General features: G+C 38.2%; 1 protein-coding gene across 6 annotated transcripts in view; it reads right to left on the reverse strand.

The window, feature by feature from the left end:
* macrod2 (mono-ADP ribosylhydrolase 2) overlaps positions 1 to 23,301 on the reverse strand; it is a 690,444-nt gene that overhangs the window by 426,259 nt on the left and 240,884 nt on the right. For all 6 annotated transcript variants that reach the window (XM_065296426.2, XM_065296424.2, XM_065296422.2 and 3 more), the window contains exon 5: positions 21,134 to 21,250. In XM_065296426.2, the coding sequence (XP_065152498.1) occupies positions 21,134 to 21,250 (117 nt within the window). The remainder of the gene's footprint in view (positions 1 to 21,133; positions 21,251 to 23,301) is intronic.

Consider the following 23,301-nt stretch of genomic DNA (forward strand, 5'->3'; position numbering starts at 1 on the left):
TAATATGTCATCACGTCAAGAGGTCACGGATGACGTATGCGAAACTACGCCCCAGTGTTTACAAGTGTGTAGAAAGAGGACCGTTCCGACGTTGTTGTATGTCGAATGATACTAATTAATGTCTTTGTGTCAGTTTATTGTTTAAAATGGTCCGCAAATGTGCGTTTACATGTAACACGTGACCTTTCGACGTCATTAAGCAATTTTGTGAGGTCATTACGCAATTTTACAGGACCGGAGGAAGACGAAAAGTTGTGGTTTAAAAGTGCATATTTTTAATTTTTCTTGCAAAAAATGACAATCATTTCGCTAGATAAGACCCTTATGCCTCGTTTGGGACCGTTTGGAGTCATTTGAAACTGCATAATTTAAAACTAATAAGTGTTGAGGTCCATTTTCCTCAAAAAACATAATTTCTTCAACTTTTAGAAATCAAAGGTTGTATAATGCATTTGGAAAATGTATAGTGACAAAATCACAGCCAATCAAAAGATATTTGATGTTCAATCAACATACTATAGAGCCAGTTTTATTATCGAATCTATCCACCATACATATCGTCCCACTGTTTTTGTTTGTTTGTTTTTGTTTAAATGTGTAAACCAGTAAGAAATATGCTACATAACTGAAGCTAATATGGGTTCCAAATGCAGTACATCTATAACATGAAACAAAACAAGAAACACGTATTTGATATAAGTCAAGTCATGGGTGGGGCTACCAGAACAAAAACAGAAGTGCAGAAGCATAATGTCTCCCACACATGTCTCATAACAACTTTACAGCAGATTTACATGAAAGTGACAGATTTTATCACTCATCTCATCTTGACAGTGTTACTGTCTTGGTGCTATTATTACGAGTAAGGACTATAAAGCCACAGTATTTTTTTCAGTAAAACCAGGAAAAAAACATGTATCTGACAGGCGCACAAAACAAATATGTCACCTCGACTTCTTGTTCAGAGCTCACTGTGTGCTGAATTGAATCCCCTCATCCTCACCTCAGAGTATTGACATTCTCCTCATCTTCCTCAGTGCTGAGTGGTGACCAGGGTGTTGCACATGAATTATGCAGGCTGGGACACCACAGAGCAGTAGAACACCAGTGCCATCATAATTGAGACAATTGAAAAGACAATACTAGCTCGGTCAATAATTCGACTGTAGGTGGGAGAATCAGATCCGGTCTTCCTCTCCTTCCGTTTCTATTCTTATTATGTGGAGAACGTGCCGGGCACCGCAGTGACTATATTGGCTGTGCATCTTGAAAGGATCTTGGGTACCCAACTTTTTTTTACACATAGAGTGGGACCTTATGGTGTTTTCACATCTGTAATTTAGTTCATTTGGTCCGGACCAAAAGCAAAAAAATTATACATTGTAACTTTTTTAGCAGTTTTGGTTCCTTTTCACACCACACTGAGTGCTCTGATCCGCACCAGTTGAAACGAACCAAAATTGTGTCGTGTGATAAGATCCACATCACTCATTGGCCGTATTTGAACGTATTTCCTAAACTGCTTCTCGATTGGTCAGAACCAATGTGCGCGAAATTCCAACGGAACCCCGGAAGTAAACAAAAAGAAGGAAAATACAGCAGACAACATGGACAGACGGCTGCACGCTGTAATTATGTCTCCGTGGTTGTTATACATAGTTTGTATACAGCACTCTAAACAAACCATTCATTTTTAGAATGAATCGGGGATGCGGCTTGAAAACAACGCTTAAATGCACTACAAACGGCAAAGATACCACATTTCTAAGGCTCCGCCCGCATCTCCTCGCAACTCCAGGTATGTCCGCAATCTGTCATTGTGCTAATATTGCTAATAGAAATTGTCAACAAACACTTCTTCATCCGATAATGCACTGTGCACGGCAGCTGGTTTAGTCCAAAATGCGCAGTACTTGTGCAGTTAGGTCGGTTAGATCTCGGATCGTGTTCTCACCACAACAAACCGCTATAGAGTTCGTTTGAAAGCGTACCCTGAAGAGGTGGTCTCGGTCCACTTGTTTGGTCCACTTTTGGTGCACACCAGAGTTCGATTGCTGCATTCTCACCTGCCCAAACGAACCGCACCAACTTAGCAATCGAACTCTGGTACGATTCAACCGAACTAAACAAGGCAGGTGTGAAAGCACCCTAAAAGTGCATTTAGACTTGCGATAACAGAGAATTTGGGGATTTAAAAAAAACATGATGTAATAAGAAATATATTATTTTTAGCAATTTTTAAACTGAGAAATTTGTTCCATTAGCCATTAAAACTTAATCGTACAATGACAGCTTTCCACTCATCTACTGATGCACTAAAAGACGCTCTGGAATATTCTCAAATCTTGCTTGGATTATCAGGCTTTCACAGTGCACCCATGGCAGCTAAAGTGATTACTGTCATTAAAGGTGTTAAAGAATGCATTGATACAATATGTTACATTGTTTACTGATATCTACATAGAAGGTATGTGGCTTTATTAAAGGTTTAGTCCATTTTCTTAAAAAAAATCCAGATAATTTACTCACCACCATGTCATCCAAAATGTTGATGTCTTTCTTTGTTCAGTCGAGAAGAAATTATGTTTTTGAGGAAAACCTTCCAGGATTTTTCTCATTTTAATGGACCCTTATGCCTCGTTTGAGATCGTTTAAAGTCCTTTGAAACTGCAATTTTAAACTGCATTAAAACTGTTAAGTGTTGAGGTCCATTAAAGTCCATTAAAATATGAAAATCCTGGAATGTGTTGCTTAAAAAACATAATTTTTTTAGACTGAACAAAGAAAGACATCAACATTTTCGATGACATTGTGGAAAGTAAATTATGTTTTTTTAAGAAAATTGACTAATCCATCAAGTGCAAAAATTATCCAGAAACGGTTTTACATGTCTATTTACAACCATAAGATTTGTCCCCAGAATTAAATGGTCTATTATTACCTTATTTGAAAGGGTCATGAATAATAATGTTGAGCTCTGCTCTGATTGGCTGCTGCTCAGAGGCTCATTTCAGTAGCCCTGATGTGTGTAAAAAACAGACCTTATGTTTGAGCCTGTATCAGACAAAGATACACATTTTGAGGATCAATTTAATTATTCTGAGATTGGAAATGGATGTCTCCAAGTGGTAAGTTTGTGTTTCTTCACTATAGACCCGAAAAAACTACCTGTAACGTCAAAAGTAGAACTTCAGCCTAAATGCTAGCATACTGTATAACATTAACTAGCCTATAACGCTAATTCAGAAGTCACAATATTGTTTTAAGCATTGAAACAACATTGTAATTAACTTATTGTGTAATAAAATGTTAGGGCGTACATCAACGCTGCATCTGAAACCGCCTACTTCCATACTATATAGTAGGTGAAGTATTGCTTTTTGCATACTATATAGGCGGTTTCGGACGCAGCGCATGACTGCAACATCACAATCTGTGTTGAGATTAGCCTGTTTTCAGTGGTCTACAATTGTGTTGGAGGCTCACAATATGTCATTACCATGTACAGAACTATTATTATTTATATATGCCTAGGTAAATACAGTTTTACATTCTACAGCACCTTTAAAGCAATATAGGGGCAAATCCAAAAAATTCTGAAATTAGTATAATTTTAACTCTTTCCCCGCCATTGATGAGCTCGTCAATCAAGAGAAAACGCTTCCCAGCCAATGCCGAGTTTTTCCGTCTTTCCGCAATACCGCTATTATCCACTCCGCAACTTTTTAAACCCGGAAGTATTGCCTTATGGCAAGCTGCTGCATGTCAGTGTCTGTTTTAAAGATCGCTCTGAATGGGAACTCTATGAAAAGTCTGTCACAAAAATGGAATATCTCTGCTTTTTGCTCAAAATGTGGTGTTTTTGCAGAAACCTACCCAAAGCAGAGGGTCTGTTCTTTCATTTGGTATATTGTATGTTTATATATTTGAAGAAGAACATTTTCTGGAAGACATTAAACTTTTGTGAAAATCATGAAAAACGCTGGCGCTGGCTGGCAACTTTTTTTAAAAACCCTGGCGGTGAAAGAGTTAACAAATTTCAAATGGCTAACTACTTAAATCGTTGTACTTATAATATAATAAATAGATGCAAAAAAATAAACTGATGCAAAATGTTAATAATACACTGTCAAAAATAAAAGGTACAAAGCTGTCACTGGGGCAGTAGCCTTTCTAATCTTTACCTTTGAAGTACTAATATGCACGCTTTGGGTACAAAGGTGTACCATTTTGAAAGGGTATTGTCCCAGTGACAACTGGACTCTGAAACCCAGTGTAATACTTATTTACTACAACCATTTACAACTTTTCTAAATAACTTCTAGTATAACTAATTGCACGGCAGTATAAAAATAAACGAATACCACGGAAAAATGTAAACACCAATTAGTTCATTAATTTGCTTGTAGTAGGTATTTTCGTAGCAGTCTCCACCTCTCTTTCGTGTAAGACAAGAAAAGCTAAAGTGCATAAATTTAGAAAGCATTTCCTGAAACAAACTATAGCAAACAGATAAAAGTCATGGAGGGCAGCTCCCACTCATTGATTTGTGCGCTGATGGCAAAGGGCAACAGGAAGAAGAACCCCCACGACAGGACATAACTCCAAGCAGCCTCATACTTAATGTCCCCTGCTCAGACCTGGGCCGACCAGACTCAGTATTTTTCTAAAGGCCGGTCAATTTGTGTAAACCAAGCGGCATTATTCACGACAAGGTCTGTAGAAGAGGAGAGCTATTGATTTTCAGCCCAGGTCCAGCTCTGATTCATAAATCCACTAAGCCACTTGAGAATCCCAGAGGATCTATTACCCACACTGGTCTACGTCCCAAAACAACGACTCAAGGTGATCACCATAAAATCGTTTTTCACCAACAGCAGACGGAATTCAAAAGCATCAGGTTTTCCAAGAACCGTACAGTAACCCTTGCCCTAAAACTGCTGGCATGTTAAGTATTGAGAAGCGTTTAAACTCAGGCTAATTGGCTTTTGAGATCATTTACTGTGTAATACTTTATATCAACTGAATGTATAGACGATCAATGGTGAATTCGTAGACTGAACGAGTGAATTTCGCAGCCAGACTGGCTGGTGGTTAATGGTATAGATGTATAAATGATTTTCCCCTAAGCCTTTAATGTACTGCTGTTCTGCAGGGGGTTTCTAATGTTGTTTCAGGTAAGTCCTTTCACGGTCAGCATGACACAATTTGCATTTTGCAGGAAATATTTGCATTATTTGCATTTGGCAGCCTTTTCTGTGCACCACTTGTGAAAAGAACAAAGACAAATATGGAGACATTAACCTAGATTTCCCTATACGAGTGTAAAAGCATGAGAATAGTTCACTTAAAAATAAAAATGTTGTCATTATTTACTCAGCATTATTCTTTTATGACCTGGCATGCATTGCTTTTCCAGTTTATAGTGACCAATGAAACATGACATTACCATAAAAAATACACATAATAAGTGCAGATTATAAATAAAAATTATATTAAATGGCTTCAAAATATAAGTCATACAGTTACAAGTATATTTTTTCAATGAACTGCTCTTTTAATGCAACATCTTTAGATCTTTTTTTAGATCTAGACTCAAATACACACCCTCATATAGCTTCGAAAACAAGGCATACCATTTCATAGATATTGTGCATTTACAGGTTTTGACAGCGTATTTAAAAAGCACTTTACTGTTTTATTAAGTCTCATTTCCGACTTTTTGTCAATTTTTCCCTCCTGAACACACACGTACACACAAAAGCTTCAGTGTATGCTTGGCTCGCCCATTAGACTTTATGGACAGCTGTATGCACTTTTATTAGCGGGTTAATGGCATTTAAAGGAGCAAGTGCTGAGCTAAATCCACAACATTAAAAGCTAGAAATTGGCGCTGTGGGATTCTGCCGAGGTCAAAGCGAAATGGCTACTCGTAGCGGTGTCGAGCACCGCTCCGCTTCAACCCTTGACACCCCTCTCGAGCGGTCGCGTTAAAACCACCCTAGAGCTAGCGCTACCGTCACGTCAAGCTGAGATTTTTATGAGTGAAAGGAAAATATCCAGACACATATGGGCACTTAAATCGATCTTAGTACATAATGAGCGGAAGTAACGCAACAACTGTAGTTAAACGAAAGTAACACCAAAGACTGAGCATAAACGGTTTAGCAGCACGCGTTCGGCTGTAATTAGCAGGAAAATGGCGCGATAGGACTTTTTTACGTGCTATTCGCTTTAATTGGGTGTGCTTGGCTGAAAGGTAAACAAAGGCAGTATACTCTTGCAAAATCATGTGCAGGTGTTTCTTCATCTTTAATAGTTTTTCGAGTGTTCCTATTGCTCAATTAGTAGAGCATTGCACCAGCAGCGCGAAAGGTCACAGGTTCGATCCTAAAAAAACATGTACAGCTTGAATGCACTGTAAGTAGATTTAAATAACCGCACAAAACACAGTAAAAATAAGATGCGACTGCAGAAACGGTACAGTAATGGCTGCCTCTGTGATTTTCATTACTTGTCCAATTTTCCCATCTGTCTACTAATTATTGACTGCACTGGCGGCATCACTTTTGGCTCTGGTAAACTGCATCACCGCGTTCACACTTTCTCCTCCATGTCTGTTTTTATTAAACACGGGGGCTGATTTGACATTGGTATGCTGCTTAATGAATGATTGCACAGCACTATAAACACCGTTTGACAAATGCAAGATATTTAATCAGCATTGAAAAGTTCAAAAGAAAAGATAAATTCTGGTTGATTGTTTGAACTCATTTCCAGAAAGACAAGATATAGTAATGGATTTTCTGGAGGGGAGAAGGTCTCCTCAAACCACATGCTTTTCTGGTGTCTACAAGTGAAATTATGAGCCATTTGGACCACTCCTACAGCTCAGCTGTGAGTTTCAAACAACCGAGTGCTGCGCAATCCCGAAAGAACCCATACGCCCCCACCAGAGAGAGAGAGAGAGAGACAGATAAGAGATGGAAAAAGATGAAGCGATGATGGTTCAGAGAGCGCTGGAGGATGGGTAAATGGACAGATCGCGGCCACGTGGGTGGAACAGACAGACCCGCGTTGGCCCTCCGCCCTTTCCGCATTCCACTTTTAAAAGCTGACCTTCCCAGAGTCCCTTTCACCGCTGATGCATCCACGTTATTGAATAGCACCCCTTAGATACTCACAGTCACCGGTACTCTATTATGCCCCCACCACTAAGCCTACCCTTCATTGCATTTTTTTTCACTCATTCCAGTCCTGTGTTTTTCTCCTGGTGGCATGTTTGCGGTGATGGATGAGCGTCGAGCGTCTTTCTGACAGGCCCGCAGCTGATGCCACATAATCACTGTATCACCGTTTAGGCAAAATTACCAAATTATACCGAACCCCAGGAGTCATTGGTGCGACTGACAGGTCCAGCCAACAAAAGAAACACAAATAATCTAGAATGTGGGATGGGGGTTGGAGAAGAGAGAAGTCGGTCCATACTCCGAGACAATAAATTAACAAAACTCTCCTTTTCCCTGACAATTTTGGTGACTTGCTCAGTAATTATGTTCAATAAGGCAACAGAACAGCTTTTGATTAGGATGTGGGAACTGAAGTAGTTCTTTCCTCCTGATACAGCAGATGGTTCGAGCACTTTAATGTGTTTGTTTGAAGGTGAATCTCGACCCACTGGAACTTACGCCAGCATAAATGCATTCCCACATAAATCTATGCCCATAATGAGGATTTTGTGTATTTGACAATCGACTTAACACGATGCCGTATGTGTGTGCGTCTATGTGTTTTTATTATACAGGAAATCTCACTTACAAAGCTGAGTTGTGCCATGACGACTCATATGAAGACTGCGCTCGAAAAAAATGTGTGTGCTCACCAGACTCTAAAGGAGGTGACATTTACGATGTGTCCGCTTAGTTTTTCCAGAACCACAGACCAACATGTTCCCTTCTGTCTGCCTTGCAAATGACTGTGGAATTATGGGAGGCCCCACATTATCATTTCATAAAGCCGTCTGAAAAACAGAGCAGCACTTAACGTGTGAACCTTAACAAAAAGGGTGCAACGTGTTGCTTAAAAATTAGGATGTGAAAAAAAACAGTTTTGTAAGTTTTACTGCCACTACACTTTAAAATAAAGCTTGTTTCATGGTAACAGAATGCTGTTCAACATGCATGGCTCTTTTTTTTGAGAAAAAAAGTCATAAAACTATTTCATAACTGTTTCAGAATAATCTCCTTACCATTAGCCGTGAAATATTCTGCTACATTAGGCAACAAGAAAGATTTTCCACACATAATGAAAATGTATCATATTAGAGCACCCATTCAGTGCTAAGATATCAAATAATTTTAAACTCCGAGTAGCAAAGAAGAGAACCTGAGGCTAAACTCTGACTAAAGCGTGAAGTGAGAAATTTTGATTCAGGAAGATCATACATAGAACCGTGGGCCACTTCAACAAATACAGAAATTGCTCTCTGTATTCTAACATCCATAAAGAAAGGATTTCCTCTAAGGTTTTTACATTTATTTTATTTATTCATAGCTTATACTCTTAATAAAAAGAATACACAAATACAATAAGTGAGATATTTGATAAGCCCATCCACATTGTACACTGTTAGAAAAAATTTCAAAATATCTTCCCTTAAAGGGACACTCCACTTTTTTTAATATATGCTCATTTTCCAGCTCCCCTAGAGTTAAACATTTGATTCTTACCATATTGGAATCCTGATCCATTCAGGGACTATTTTCGGGCACTACGTAATATCATTGCGGCTCCTGCGGCCATGTTACGGCAGCAAAGTCCTTGATTTTTACTCCAGTTTGAGAGTACAGTTCCTAGCCATATCTGCCTAGAAAATCGCAACTTTTAATTTTCTGTCGGTCTTAGTACACGATGTAACTACAGAAGAGTCAAGTTTTAAATAAAAAAAGAAAAATATTGAAACTCTTTGGTTATTTTTGAGCACAATGCTAATGGTCTAATCAGATTCAATGGATTATGCTAAGCTATGCTAAAAGTGTTACTGTCAGACCCGGAGATCAGCTGAATGGATTCCAAAATGGTAAAAATCAAGTGTTTAACTATAGGGGAGCTGGAAAATTTGCATATTTTCATAAAAATGGAGTGTCCCTTTAAAGGGGCCATTGCGTGAAAATGTTAGCATTGCCACTTTGTAGGTGTGAGCAAAAATTGGTCATTGAAATTTGGCTTTCCTTATGATGTCATAAGGATATCTTATTAGAATAATACCGCCCCCTTAATGTGCACTATCCAACCACAGCACTGCCATTTTGTGCAGAGAGAAAGAAAGAGAGAAAAAATTATTGACAGCACAATTGAGTTTGAATTGCATCAAACCACCATCATTGTGATCAGTGTTTGCACTTCATCAGCTCATTTGCATTTTAAAAGACACACCCAAAACGACACATTTTTGCTCAAACCTACAAAGTGGCAATGCTAACATTTTCACGCAATGGCCCCTTTAAAAAGTTTTATAGTCATATAGTACGTTCCACTTCAGAACTTATGATACCTTTTTGAGAGGGACCCCTACCTATCAATTTATATATTTTTATGTATAACAAATACACAGTTTGCTACACTAGACATAGAAAACAAACTAGACACATCCAAAGGAAATCTAAACAATTCTGGGATGCATCTAGCAAGAAATGAGAAATAAACACCCAATTAAAAAAATAAAACTATTTTTTCTTTAAATTTTTTTGGGAACCCCCAGAACTTCCTGGAGGCCTCCAAGGGGTCCTTGGACCCCAATTTGAAAACCCCTGTTCTAGACAACGAACACTCAAACAACAATACAGGTCCCCCTTGTCTGAACAAACAAATGAAATGATACAACAATGCCTTATTTTTTTAATTAGGACAAATTCAAACAAATCCACATACACAACAAAGCTAATATCTGTTTTTCAAACAAGGCTCAACTAAACTGTCCAAACCAAATTGCAAGTTTGCTAGGAGGAAAAGAAAAAAGAAAAAGGGAGAGTAACAAATTTACAGAGGACAGAGCCATAGGCAAACCACAAATAACCAAATTAAAGTGGACAGTCATCTTTCCAGGAGTGTCAGCACCGTCCAATCCCACAGCAGGACGGAGCTTTCGGGTGACAAACGCAGCGCAGTGAAACCATAATGTTTCAAGGGGATAATTTAATCTAAATGAACTATGTGTCACTTAGCAATAGTGGCTACTTTGCCATAATTGATATCTTTTTCCAGGGCGATGAAAGGCTAGCAGAGGGCCCTTAGATGAAATAGGGCCTCCGGGTGATTTTTCATCACTAGCACAGCACCACCCGAATTTATCAAACCTGCTAAGACATGTGCTATAGATTAGTGTTATTGCTCCAGGTGTGTTTACTGTAAATATCGGGCCCTGGCATCTGGCTGTGGGTGAGAGTTTGACGCTGATGGAGACGATGATGAGACAACCTTCAAAACTAGTTAATAAACGCTGCCGTGCATCTAATGCACTTTTAAATATCTGTTGTAACTATTGCATTTCAGTAAAATGATAATTGAAATTCAGTACAACAAACGGAGGGATGTTTTACGAAACCAAGCCTAAAATAATATTTCTGACTGACAGGTGTGATTAGCGTAAAAAAATAAGATTGGGAAAAGTAGTTAAAAATAAACACCATGCACTTTGTATAGCAGATCAAATACACATGGAGGGAGGGAGCAAGAGAGAAAAGCCTCCATCACACAGTCATTTTTTGGTAAATTACCATAAATGTTTGACTTTACTAGTAAATGTTCCCACACAACAACTTAACAGCTTTTTACCAGTAAGATATCATTTACACATCCGTGCCAAAGTACCGGTAAACTCTGTCAGAAAATGGACGTTTCCTCTAAACCGCTGTACGATGGGGTTCATGTTGTATTGTAAACAGTGGGCTATTATGACGTATATCTGAGGCCCGTATTTTTGTTGTTTTTACTTCTGTGACAGTGCACTTGCTAACCAAACAACATTATGTTAGATTACTTCAAAACTGAACTGTAGGTAAAGAGTCGCAACCTGCGTCTATAACAACAGTAATTTTTAAACATAAGGCTTCACAGAGAGTGTGCAAAAGACGTGGGCAATTCAGCAAATATAATAAACTGTTTTAAATAACTTTGGTGAAGAGATTTGTCCGTTTTAGCACTTTCTGTCAGAATGTTATGATTGGCCAGTCTAACGAGAATTTGTACATATTTTACGAGTTGGATAATGCTGGGTACACACCAAGAGATGTTACATCTTATAAGAATTTCAAAATATGATAGACTACAAACATGAGGATAAAAAATCCTAGTTTTAACCGTCCTATAGTGTGTGGTGTGCCATGATGTGTCAAAGACGGCACACCATCCACAAACAGATTTCCAACCAGAATCTCGACTGTGAACACAGGAAAACTTCGAAGAAATTGTCCGCCATGCTTCGTCTGAAGTCTCGCGAGATTTTGTGGGATTTCCTGTCAGCCTGATTATCTTTTGGTGTGTACCCAGCATAATGTGTGAATTCGTATACGATTATAAAAAAACAAGATAGCGAAACCCTAACCCCAACGTCACAGGGGTTAAGCCAAATTGTAGCAATATGTACGAATGTGGTCGTATGAATTAATACAAATTAGCCACTTCGCAAAATACATACGAATTGCCATGAGACCGCGTCATGATTTGCCCGAAGCTGTCAACTTGTTCTGACGTCGTCCGTGCTCACCTATAATCCTACTCTTAACTGCAATTTACCAGTAAAGACTGTATGTGTAAAAGCTATGAATAGCTCAGCATGGAGAAAGAACAAGCGGCTCAGTCATGACGGCTCATATTTACAATAATTATCCATTACCTCGTCCGACTGAGACCCCAAACATAAAATTACTTGCACAGCGGTCAGTGTCTCCTGATCAAGAACTTTCTCAATCCGAAACAAAATAAACACCAATCAGTACGGTTGGTCGATTCATTGAATATTCATGAATTGAATTTACAATGATTTTGCATGCAAACGCAAAACAGCATTGTGAATATCGCAATATATAAAAAATTGTGAGCGTGTTTAATTCAATTTACAATTTATTTGCATTATCACTTTATTGCTTTTTAACTAGATTCATACATTGAACATTTTGGATCAGTTTTATAAAATGTAGATAAGCTATGCAAGTAAAAAGTCTTTCAAAGACAACTTTTGTTGATGTTTTTCTCTTTCAGAAACTTAAGAGACTTAGATAAGATGCTGAAAGCAATAAAACTTTCACCAGCTTTTGAGCAACTTGCTAATAAAACATTCTGTCCATGAGCCGTCAGTCTGAGAGCTTCTCATCGCGCCTGTGACCTCTGCGTGTTTGAGATCACAGTTGTGGTAGACCAAACAGGCTGTGTTCCTCACTCAAACGCTGACTTGTTTTGGCCTGGTCGCCACTCACTTAAATAGTTTCTGTCCATCCATCACGCTGCGCCTCTGACACGCACTAATAGCAGAGTGTTTGAAACACAACATCTGCAGGCACGTCTCGTGAAACCCCAGATGCGTTAAACTCGGCCCCCCTGCAATCCTGCAAATTGCTTAAAATAGGAGAGTTGAGGGCAAATTTATTATGAATGAGAAAAGATTTGTTTTAAAAAAAGTTGCCTGTGGCTCCATCACAGGCTGGTTAAGCGCAGGTGTTATGTTGGCACACCTGGCATGGTGCAGAAAGGTTTTCAAAATTTCGGGGGCTGTCTAGTGTTTGCCTTACAAATCCAAATAAGCGTGTAAACAATCTGAGAGCTGTATTCACTCATGCATATCAATGCATAACATGATGTCATGATCACGCCTAAACCAGAAACAAAAGCAGGGAACAAACGTGACCCTGAATCTTTTGATCATGTGTATTTTCTGTACAGTAGTTCAACAAAAGCTCTAGATGTATTATTTAAAGTGTACGCAGAGCCTTTTTTTAAAGTGAATAAAAACACAAGATTTGAACTGTCAATCTTCCTCAGCCTTAGGGAAATAACAAAAAGCAAAAAAAAATGAGAGCAAGAGCTGCTCTTCTACTCCATTCTTCTCCATTCTATCTTTTCCTCATCTGTCTTAAACGTTCCCCGTGGACGTTGACTTTTCCCAGGCAGTCCTCTTTGGCTTAACAATTAATGTGCAGGGGCTCTACAGTGACAGCTGATGTTAAATACTGCACAGTTTTGTTTATGTAAAAACACATTAATAAAGATGAGGCACTGCTGGTTTTCAAGAGGAGTGACGGAGAAGAAAGAGAAGAGTAGGAGGACAAAAATTGCTTTGCCCCTTCATACCTTTGAAGAAGCCTACAACATGTACTATAATGTACGGCTGGTGGTGAATGGAGTGTGCTTGTGAGTGAATTTATTGAGCATGATGAGAACTTTTGGGCTGACGGACAGAACTGTCGCAAAAACAGCTTTTTAAGTGGGTAAAAATTACAAATACACTGGGCAATACAGTGCTGGAGGCATCAATAAGTTTAAATTAAGTCAATATAAATTCATTTTAAAAAATGTGATGAGTTAAATTTTTAGATAACATGACATGACACCACACTGTGAAAATTTTTTCAGTATAAATCAGTAAGTAAAGTAACTATTTTTTATCTTGACTAGTGATGAGTTGCTGTAACTTATAAAAGAAAGTTTAAATAAATTAGGATAATTCAACTTTATTTTATAAGTTTACAGCAACTCATAGTCAAGATAATAAATGAAAGTTGAAATGACTTTTAAATCAAAGTTGATTATACTCAGTTTAAGTGTAACTTTTTTATAGTTATAATTATACTTCACCCTCAAGTTGTTTGAACTTTCATTGTCTTTCGTTGTTCTTCAGAACCCAAATGCAGATTTTTAAAAAAGTGTTGCCTCTCTTTAAAAGGGACACTCCACTTTTTTTGAAAATAAGCTAATTTATCATATCCTAGAGTTAAACATTTGATGTTTACGGTTCTGGAATCCATTCAGCTGATCTACTGGTCTTGCGCTACCACTTTTAGCATAGCTTAGCATAATCCATTGAATCTGATTAGACCATTAGCATCATGCCCAAAAATAACCAAAGAGTTTTGACATTTTTCCTATTTAAAACTTGACTCTTCTGTAGTTGCATCGTGTACCAAGACCGACAGAAAATTAAAAGTTGCGATTTTCTAGGCCGATATAGCTAGGAACTATACCTTTCATTCCGGCGTAATAATCAAGGATCACAGTTCCCTTGGTTACTTTCAATAGCAGGGGACTATTTTTGGGCACTGTGTAATATCCTCACGCCTGCTGCAGCATTGTTTCAACAGCAAAGTCCTTGATTATTACGAAGAGTCAAGTTTTAAATAGGAAAATATTGAAACTCTTTGGTTATTTTTTAGCACAATGCTAATGGTCTAATCGGATTCAATGGATTATGCTAAGCTATGCTAAAAGTGGCACCGCCAGACCCAGAGATCAGCTGAATGGATTCCAAAATGGTAGAAATCAAATGTTTAACTCTAGGGAGCTGGAAAATGAGCATTTTTTTTTTTTAAAGTGGAGTGTTCCTTTAATTGCACGTTTTCTGTTGCATAGGCAGTTTTTACTTCATTGAATAATGTGAAACAACTAAAAATGACTTCAGGACACTTAAAATATATGATAAGTTTAGTGGAGTTATTTATATATATATATATATATATATATATATATAAATTGTTTTGGATCCTTTTGAAGCTTAAAGGGTTTTCTGGTTACTATAGGAGTAAATGGTGGGCACCTCGGTCACCATCCACTCCCATAGTAACCAGAAATCCCCAAACAACCCTTTTTAAAATATCTGCATTGTGGTTCTAAATAACAAAAAGCAACACTGGTGATCCAAATGATATGAGGGTGAGTAAATAATACCAAAAATAAATATTTTTGAGTGAACCATTCCTTTAAAGCCAAGTCACAGATCAAAGTCTCATCAAAATCTGCTCACTCACAGATTAAAATTTCAATGACTGGCAAAGCTGAGTTCCTATTGGTGAACTCTTTTTAACTCCACAATTCCTTTTCATTTGCACACCACAAAGCAATCATACGCAAAACTTTATTTTGAGAAAAAAACTGAAGAACATTTGATATAAAAGAGCAAAAGTTTTTTAATAGGAACACGAGTGTAATGTAAGCTGATACATCACAGTCAGATCTCTGCCCACTCATTACGGCAACAAAAACAAACCAAGCCATGTTTTTTTTTGACATGAAAAATAACACTGTTACATCTGCTAACTGATAAAAATGGATACGCTGTTGTGTGATGGTTCAATAATTCATAACAACGCTTCATCTAATGTTTCTGTTCCTTTGATTAGGCGGTGTATTTATGACCGTATAAAAAAAGTGTTTGAAGTGAAATTCGAGCACGGTCATTAATATTTGATCTTTTCGCAAATTATTTTTGTCCTGTTTCCTAAAGCGTTTAGTGAGGAAGGTTGTTTTATGGGGAAATGTTGTGTAAAGTTTGAAAATTATAGAAGGATTTTGTTTAAACAGAGGAAATTTATGCAGAAACTCTGTGTACTTTGGAAAATACAAACTGTTATTGTATTCCACACGCTTTTACTCTGTTACACAAACATTGAGCATTTCAACTTCTAAGAAAAGCTGAATAAATCCTATATACGTTTTTTTATTGTTTATCGTTTTGTTCTCAGTTAAATAATTACTATTATACAATACAATTTTTACCAAGCATGTAGATCTACTGGTAAGCATTTATTTACCCAATAAACAGACAAACTCTTACTCTCTACTGAGAAAGTCAATTGCACTTACTGTAATAAATCAGAGATTTCATTGTTAGATTAAGATAACACACAACGTTTCGTTATAGTGGGAGGATAATTACTATCATTTATTAATAATCTCAGAGCCATTCTTCAGTAATGTGAGCCACATGTGACAGGCCTGATCCTGACAGCATCCAATCTGCCTCAAAGATTCACAAGTCTTTATATCCAAGCCGGAAAAATAAGAAAGAGTCCAGCAGATCTCTAATAGCACCCAATTTTCTTGTCTTTGGTGAGAGTAAATCAACTGAAAAGTGCAGGGATTCAAAAGCGCCCTTTTTAGAAGTCACGTCCCATCGGCATCAAATAAAGTACTTGTCTGAAAATAAAAGTCAGCCTATCTGATTTGAGCTCATACTTTCAGGCACTACCCCGAGGCCACAGTGGGCCATTCCTCAGGGCTTTTGGAGTCTCTCTCCAAACACGAGGAAGCATTTTATCCCTTAGGTTTTGTTTTTCCTCCATCCCCTTTTGTGTTTAATTTCAACATTAGCTAAGGCAATGTAATTTGCCATCCGGTGACCTTGACAGATTGTGGTGGGAACTCAAGCCAGCGCCTGCTGCCTTTGAGGAACGAGATTTCAATGAGTGGAGGAGTTTATCTCGACAGGTACTTTATATCTTTAACTGAACGCTTTTCCCAGAGTGTTTAGGATAAATTCATTCTGACCAAACAAATCCTTTCCAATTATTTGTCTGATTTTTCCTTTAATCAAGAAGTAAAGACCTTGAGGTATAAATAGGTAAAAAGCAAATTGGACAAACACAAATGTAATTACATCTATTAACTTCTTACCATCTGGGACAGTCACAATGGGCGATTCTACCCCTTCTCATGAATTGCGTATAAATAGCCAAAAATTCTAATTTTGCATGCATATGATACACCAGTCCAGCCTGGTCTCACGAGAATTTGTACATATTTTACAAGTTGGTTAATTCGTATGAATTCGTACAAAGTAAATAATGCAAAAACATACGATTATCATAAGAACAAAAAAATAAGAACATATAAAAATAAGAACTGCTTGGTAGCCATCTTGAGTGTCACAGTCAATGTCCCTTCCAACTAATTTTTCTTTTTTAAAATGTTAGTTCCTTGAGGGCTTTAACAATGATTGAAAATTGTTGCGGAGGATGAGAAAATTGGTCTTCGACACATTTATATTCCTTATTATTGTCTCTACATTTACCAATGATCACCAAATACCACATGTTTCTTTACTTTAAATGTTTATAGTATAACATGCACTGAAGCTTTTTATTTTTTAGATTTTTTTATTATAAATTTTCCATGTCAAATAACCCAAATCCAGTCATGGGCACGTTGCGGTAATGAAAATTTTTCCCCTTAATTTGTGAAAAAAAACAACAAACATTGGTTTGTATTATGTCATTTGAAATCATGTGCAAAATAGTACATGAAGAGATGTTTGTAACTGTATGCTTCTTATTTTGATACTCTTACTTTGTAATCAAAATGTTTCATGACACCTCATAAGTCTAATTTTGCGAGAATCACCAGTATGCATTGCACAACTTTTCAAAGGCGTGCCATTTATACGGAATTCATGAGAATGGTTACTCACTCTAGATTACTCAAGGGATTACTTGTTTTTCGTGTCACTCATACAGTGCTCTCCTCTATTTTCTGATACTACCAGGCGTGTCAAATCAGACGTGTCAACAAGCTTTTCGCTGACTGGCTCGCACAACAACACGGCATACAAATTTCATGTTTGAGCTGGAATTTTTCATCTTGGGAGTGAGGCAAATATTGCAAGTTTGTGGCAACAGTGTCCCCCAATTTGCATCATCCGCGCCGTCTACTTACGAAATAATTAAATTTGCTTTTGGTGTGCACACACCATTACACAAAAGGTTTAAGCAGCGACCCTCAGAGGGTTCAATAGCTCCTCAATTAAAAAAAGTTAAACTGGTGAGGGACAACTACTACTACAAAAAATCTGATCTTTACTCCCCAGTGACAAACCCCTAAATATACATTAGGGGTAAAAACAAAACTTAATAAAACCATAAAGAAAAATGTTCTCACTGCCTTAAAATTGAACTCTTTCTGGTCCATTTTAGTTTAGTAGTTTTAAGAAACCCTGTCAATTAGAATCTTACACTATAAAAGTAAATGGGATATAACCATGGTAATGAGAAACCATTTAATGTTTTACAAGTAGTTGCAACAGTGTTACAAAAACCACAATTAGACTTTGGTTTCTATGCAATAACCAATAGGTACACAACAATTTATATTTTAATTTAAACAAAATTTTTACATGTCTGTTCCGGGCTATCTCTATATCGCAAAGCCAAATTGCTCATAAACCAGGAGAAATTTCCATGTGACATGTCTGTGTGTCTGTGTGAATCCTCAGGTCTGTGTGAGATCCTCAGGTCAACTGAAACTCGAGGAACAATGGAAGCAAGCAAATGAAGAGAGACAGATAAAGTGGCCTTGCACAGTGTAAAAGGAGAGACATTCTCAGGTAAGCCTCCAGAAGTACCAAAGCTCTCTCTCTCTCTCTCTCTCTCTCTCTCTCTCTCTCTCTCTCTCTCTCTCTCTCTCTCTCTCTCTCTCTCTCTCTCTCTCTCTCAGAAAGAGGGACACATATTTCCTGAGAGCAGATTGAAGGGAAAAGCGCTCGTGTTCTGGCAAATTATAGAAGCATAAAAAGCCCATGCTGGAAATATTTGACTACGCCAAGATATAAAAGGTAAAAGGACCATCTGTGCCATTTGCATCTCGCTCCCTGGCCGTCTGTGTGGCGGGGTAAAGCAAAAAAAACCTCGCAGCAGATGCCGGTGGAACTCAAATATACAAGTTAGTGATGCTGAGAGAGCTTGGGTGTCCAATCAGAATCAGTCTCCCAGATAATAAATACGCATTTTAATATGCTGCAGGTTGCACACATAACCATGGCAACTGTCCCAGACTGTTTTGTCAATGATATACTGTTTGCAATTTATTCCTTCCTCCACTATCATAAAGATGATGTCATAATGATGCTGGAAAAGCGTTTGCAGCTTAACTGAAGTGTAGGGATTGTTAGTTTTCTATGGTTTTCCTGGCTCTGATCTGATACAGCTGAAGTGTTTGACTTTCACCCTAAGCGCAATCATTTTCCAGAAGTAAGCATAATCCCGAACCGTGTACTCTAGAATTAAATATGTTAATGTGCCAGAAACTTCGCTTGGCGACACAGCGTGTCTTGTTTGTAAAGTGCAATTTCGATAAATCGCTAACAGAGAATTAAAATACGCCTTCTGAATATATTTACTGAAGGCTTTCCACAACATATTCTGAAAGGAAGAAAGAAAATAAATAAAGCAAAAACACAGACGGTCTCCGAATGGGTATGCGGGCGGAAATTAGTCACAGAAGAGTAATCGCATAACACAAGAAAATTGAACGATGGGTGCAATGACAAGGAGAGAGAAAGAGAAAATGCGAGTAAGAAAGCAAGAGAGAAAAATCTTGTGACTTCCAGTAGATGTCGGTTTTGGCAAAGAGACATAATGGTTACAGGGACGGGATGTAAAAAAACTAAATGTAGCATCTTCCTTAATTTTTTTCAGGACTGATGAATCCCCTAAGGGCTATAGAGGATGTGTACATTACGTTCCTCTCGCTGAGAATCCACTAATAAATCACATCATCCAGCAACAGAGGATTCGATAAGCCCATAAAAAGCTTTAGCTCAGGCATCACTGTCTGAAAGATTGCTTCAAGGTTGCTGGATACTGTTACGTCCAATTCAATTGTTTTTGCTCAGAAGTGACATAACATTAGATCAAGGACAGAAGAGGAAGCCAAAAGAGATTCTCATTTAGTCAATATCACCTATTTGACAGAAAAAACAACACAAAACAGCCAACAACAATAGGAAGACATTTGAGCTGCTTTGCATTAAAATGACAGAAAACTGCAAAAAAATATATTTAAATGCTTTACAAGAAAACATATTGATGAAAACCAACAGACGCACTTATATACAGTTAAACTGTTTAAGCAAAGTAGAGCTCCAACTTTTTCAATGGGGAAAGACTGAAATCCCTAAAACTGTTAAGTTTCTTGCAGAAGTAAATTGTGTTTTTGTAGCTCAAACTACATAAAAATGCGTTTTGGGCTTGTTGAGCTACAATAATGTGTAAGTGCATTCTATAGTAAACAAATATATAGTAAGCACATGCATTCACATCAAAAACCTTTGAAGCAAACTCTTACAAATGTCTTTATAGAAGTAACAACATAAACAAATGGCTTTCATGGTCAACATGTAACTTCCGGTTGACTCCGCTAAGAATAAATAACAACAAAGTACTTTAATCATAGTTTATTTATATAGCAAGCAAAATAAACAACACGTAGATTACCTAGGAAACCACAACATTTGTTATTTTTCGACGAGGTACTTATTCAAGAGTTCAGTTAAGCAACTAGTCAAACCATTAAACAAACTGAAACCGGAAGTAAAGTTTGGACCAGACGCGTATCGCGTCACCTCACGTGCATCCGATGAAACGTCTATAAACAATCTAAAAAACTAGCTGGGCCAAGCTACAATACCAAACCACCTAAGACCAGCCCCCCAAAACCAACAAACCACCTTTGAGGCTGGATTAGGCCGCATCCAATAAGGTTTATGATAGCAGGGAGCCTGATTATTTTCATCAAAGTATTTTTTAGGAGAAGCGAACTCATCTTTAATGTTTTAAGCACATCTTCGCAACAGCAATCTGACAACACGAAACACCCTCCCTGATGCGGCGCAATCTAAACCCCACGACAGTCGCATCATCGTCCTCAAACCGTTACCAGCGTGACGCTCATCATCATTCACATGAGTCTGAGAATGCCATAAGCTAATGGAATAAATCAAGGATGAAATATCAATCAAATTACAAACTAATAGTTCCCTTAATGTCTTTGTTGCAGTACAGATGGCCCCTTCAGCCAGCCAAGCACACCACGGCAAGTCATCATGATAATCAGCACACTAATAATACCACTCCATTAATCACACACGTGTGTACTGCAACAAGCAACGGGCGCGCTGCCGCGGGAATACGGCAAGCTCGAGACCCGGTAACGCTCACTCATTAGCCTGGTAATTAACTCTTTTGGGTCAGTAAGTCGTGTATATTGTTAAAAGAAACTACAGTACAAGGTGGGACATCATATGAAGAAGTGTCCAAGCGAGGACCGGAAATACTGTACAGTATACTTTTCCTTAAAACAGCTGGGTGAAACTTACATTTGGCGGGGAGGTCGTAACCGCAGGTGATCTTGGCATTTCCTGTGTCACATCCGTTTAGCGATTGGCACTCCTCGACCAGCAGGTGACCCGCAGCTCTGTGTATGCACCCATCCACTGTAACAGAAAAACAGAACATGATGTGAGAAATGTTTAAATTTGAATGAATTGCGGGACATGATTCACACACGCATTAATTAATTTAAAAACAACCTTTGTAACACAAAGAGAGACACGAAGAGGGGCAGCGAGAGCTATAGAAGAGAAACTGTTTTATATAAGAGAGACTTAAAGTGCAGTGCATTGTGTATTGAACCCATGACCTTAGCATTATTTCCATGTTCCACTAGGTGCGCTACATGAACATATATTATATAAAACAGGCTATTAAAGGGATTGTTGAAAATAATGTCATTAATGAGACCTCCGTTCATCTTCAGAACACAGTTTAAGATGTTTTATATTTAGTCCGAGAGCTTGTTGACCCTTCATTGAAAATCTACGTACGGTATACTGTCCATGTCCAGAAAGGTAATAAAAACATAATCAAAGTAGTCTATGTGACATCAGTGGGTCAGTTAGAATGTGTTGAAGCATCGAAAATACATTTTGGTCCAAAAACTAAAAATAATTAAGACTCCCGTTGTGAAGCGCATGCGCAAGACAAAAGTCAAGTGAGTGAAGTGATGCAGATGACGTGTTATCCCCAGACATGTTTGCGAAGTTTTTTTACGTTTTTGACCCCGGATTTCCACCGACTGCGGAGCGGCTGCAGATCAGCTCCGCTGCGTTACGTCTCCGCACTCTGCCGTCCGTCAATACCCACCAGTTCCGTTTTTGTTGCAGAGCGGCTGCGTGCTGAAGTGACGAGGACTCATGAGGTCTCGCAAATTCACGTGATGATCGCGCGATACCTAGTTCTGTCTCTGCCCATTATGCCGTTGAATTATGACGTCTTTACAAACCAGCCCAGATCACAACACGAGATCTTGCGTAGACAGAGCAGTACATCAAATCCATCCAAAATTCAAAAAATAAGAAGGCTGCTAAAACATTTATATATGATCTATCTTTAATGTATTTATTTGAAACTCCCTCTGGCTCTGTTCCTGTCTATTATTTGTTGTTTCTGTATTAATGACTTTATTTGTGTGTGTTTGTAATGTTTGTATTGCAAAGATTTAATAAAAAAAAACACGAGTTCTCGTGAATTCAGGTATGATCACGCGATAAAGTCATGGCTCCGCCCTGCGGAGCTGTCCGGCATCCGTCAAAAATAGAAGCTCTGCGTATTTGTGCCGGAGGGCTGCGGATGGCCGGAGCTGTGACGGATTCGGAGCGCAGTCAGTGGAAATACACACATTGACTTGAATGGAAACCGATTGACTCCGCCGCCGTTCCGCAACGGATCCGCAGCCGTTCCGCAGTCGGTGGAAATCCGGTGTTACACGTCATCCGCGTCGTATGTCATCCGCGTCACTGCAGTCATGTGACTTTAGTCTCGTGCATGCGCTTCAAAACAGATGCGGAAGAGAAGACAATGCTGAATAAAGTCTTAATTTTTTTTTTTTTTGGACCAAAATGTATTTCCGATGCTTCAACACATTCTAACTGACCCACTGATGTCACATAGACTACTTTGATGATGTTTAAATTACCTTTCTGGACATGGACAGTATACCGTACATAGATTTTCAATGAAGGGTCAACAAGCTCTCGGACTAAATCTAAAACATCTTAAACTGTGTTCCAAAGATAAACTGCGGTCTTAAGTGTTTGGAACGAAATGAGGGTGAATCATTAATGACATTATTTTCATGTTTGGGTGAACTATCCCTTTAACTGTACATCTGCCTAAACTTCAAATTGCTGTTAAACAGGATTATGCTATAGGCTCTATACAGTATCTTACACTTACTAACACATACTTTCCCAGGATAATTGCTATATGGATTGAAATATACATTTGTTTTTAAGACCTACTTTCTTCCCGACATTCTCCGCCCACAGAAAGCTTTGGTATAATTCAAACACTGTATACCATCTCATATGTTCACTCTCTCTGACCCTTTCTGATTCATAAAAAGCAACATCTCTTTTGTGCTGAAGAACCTTTTATCTGTGTTGTTTTGCTCTCTTGTGATCATCACCACCTCCTGATGTTTTAT

Source organism: Paramisgurnus dabryanus, chromosome 20, assembly GCF_030506205.2.
Source record: "Paramisgurnus dabryanus chromosome 20, PD_genome_1.1, whole genome shotgun sequence".
Lineage (NCBI taxonomy): Eukaryota > Metazoa > Chordata > Actinopteri > Cypriniformes > Cobitidae > Paramisgurnus > Paramisgurnus dabryanus.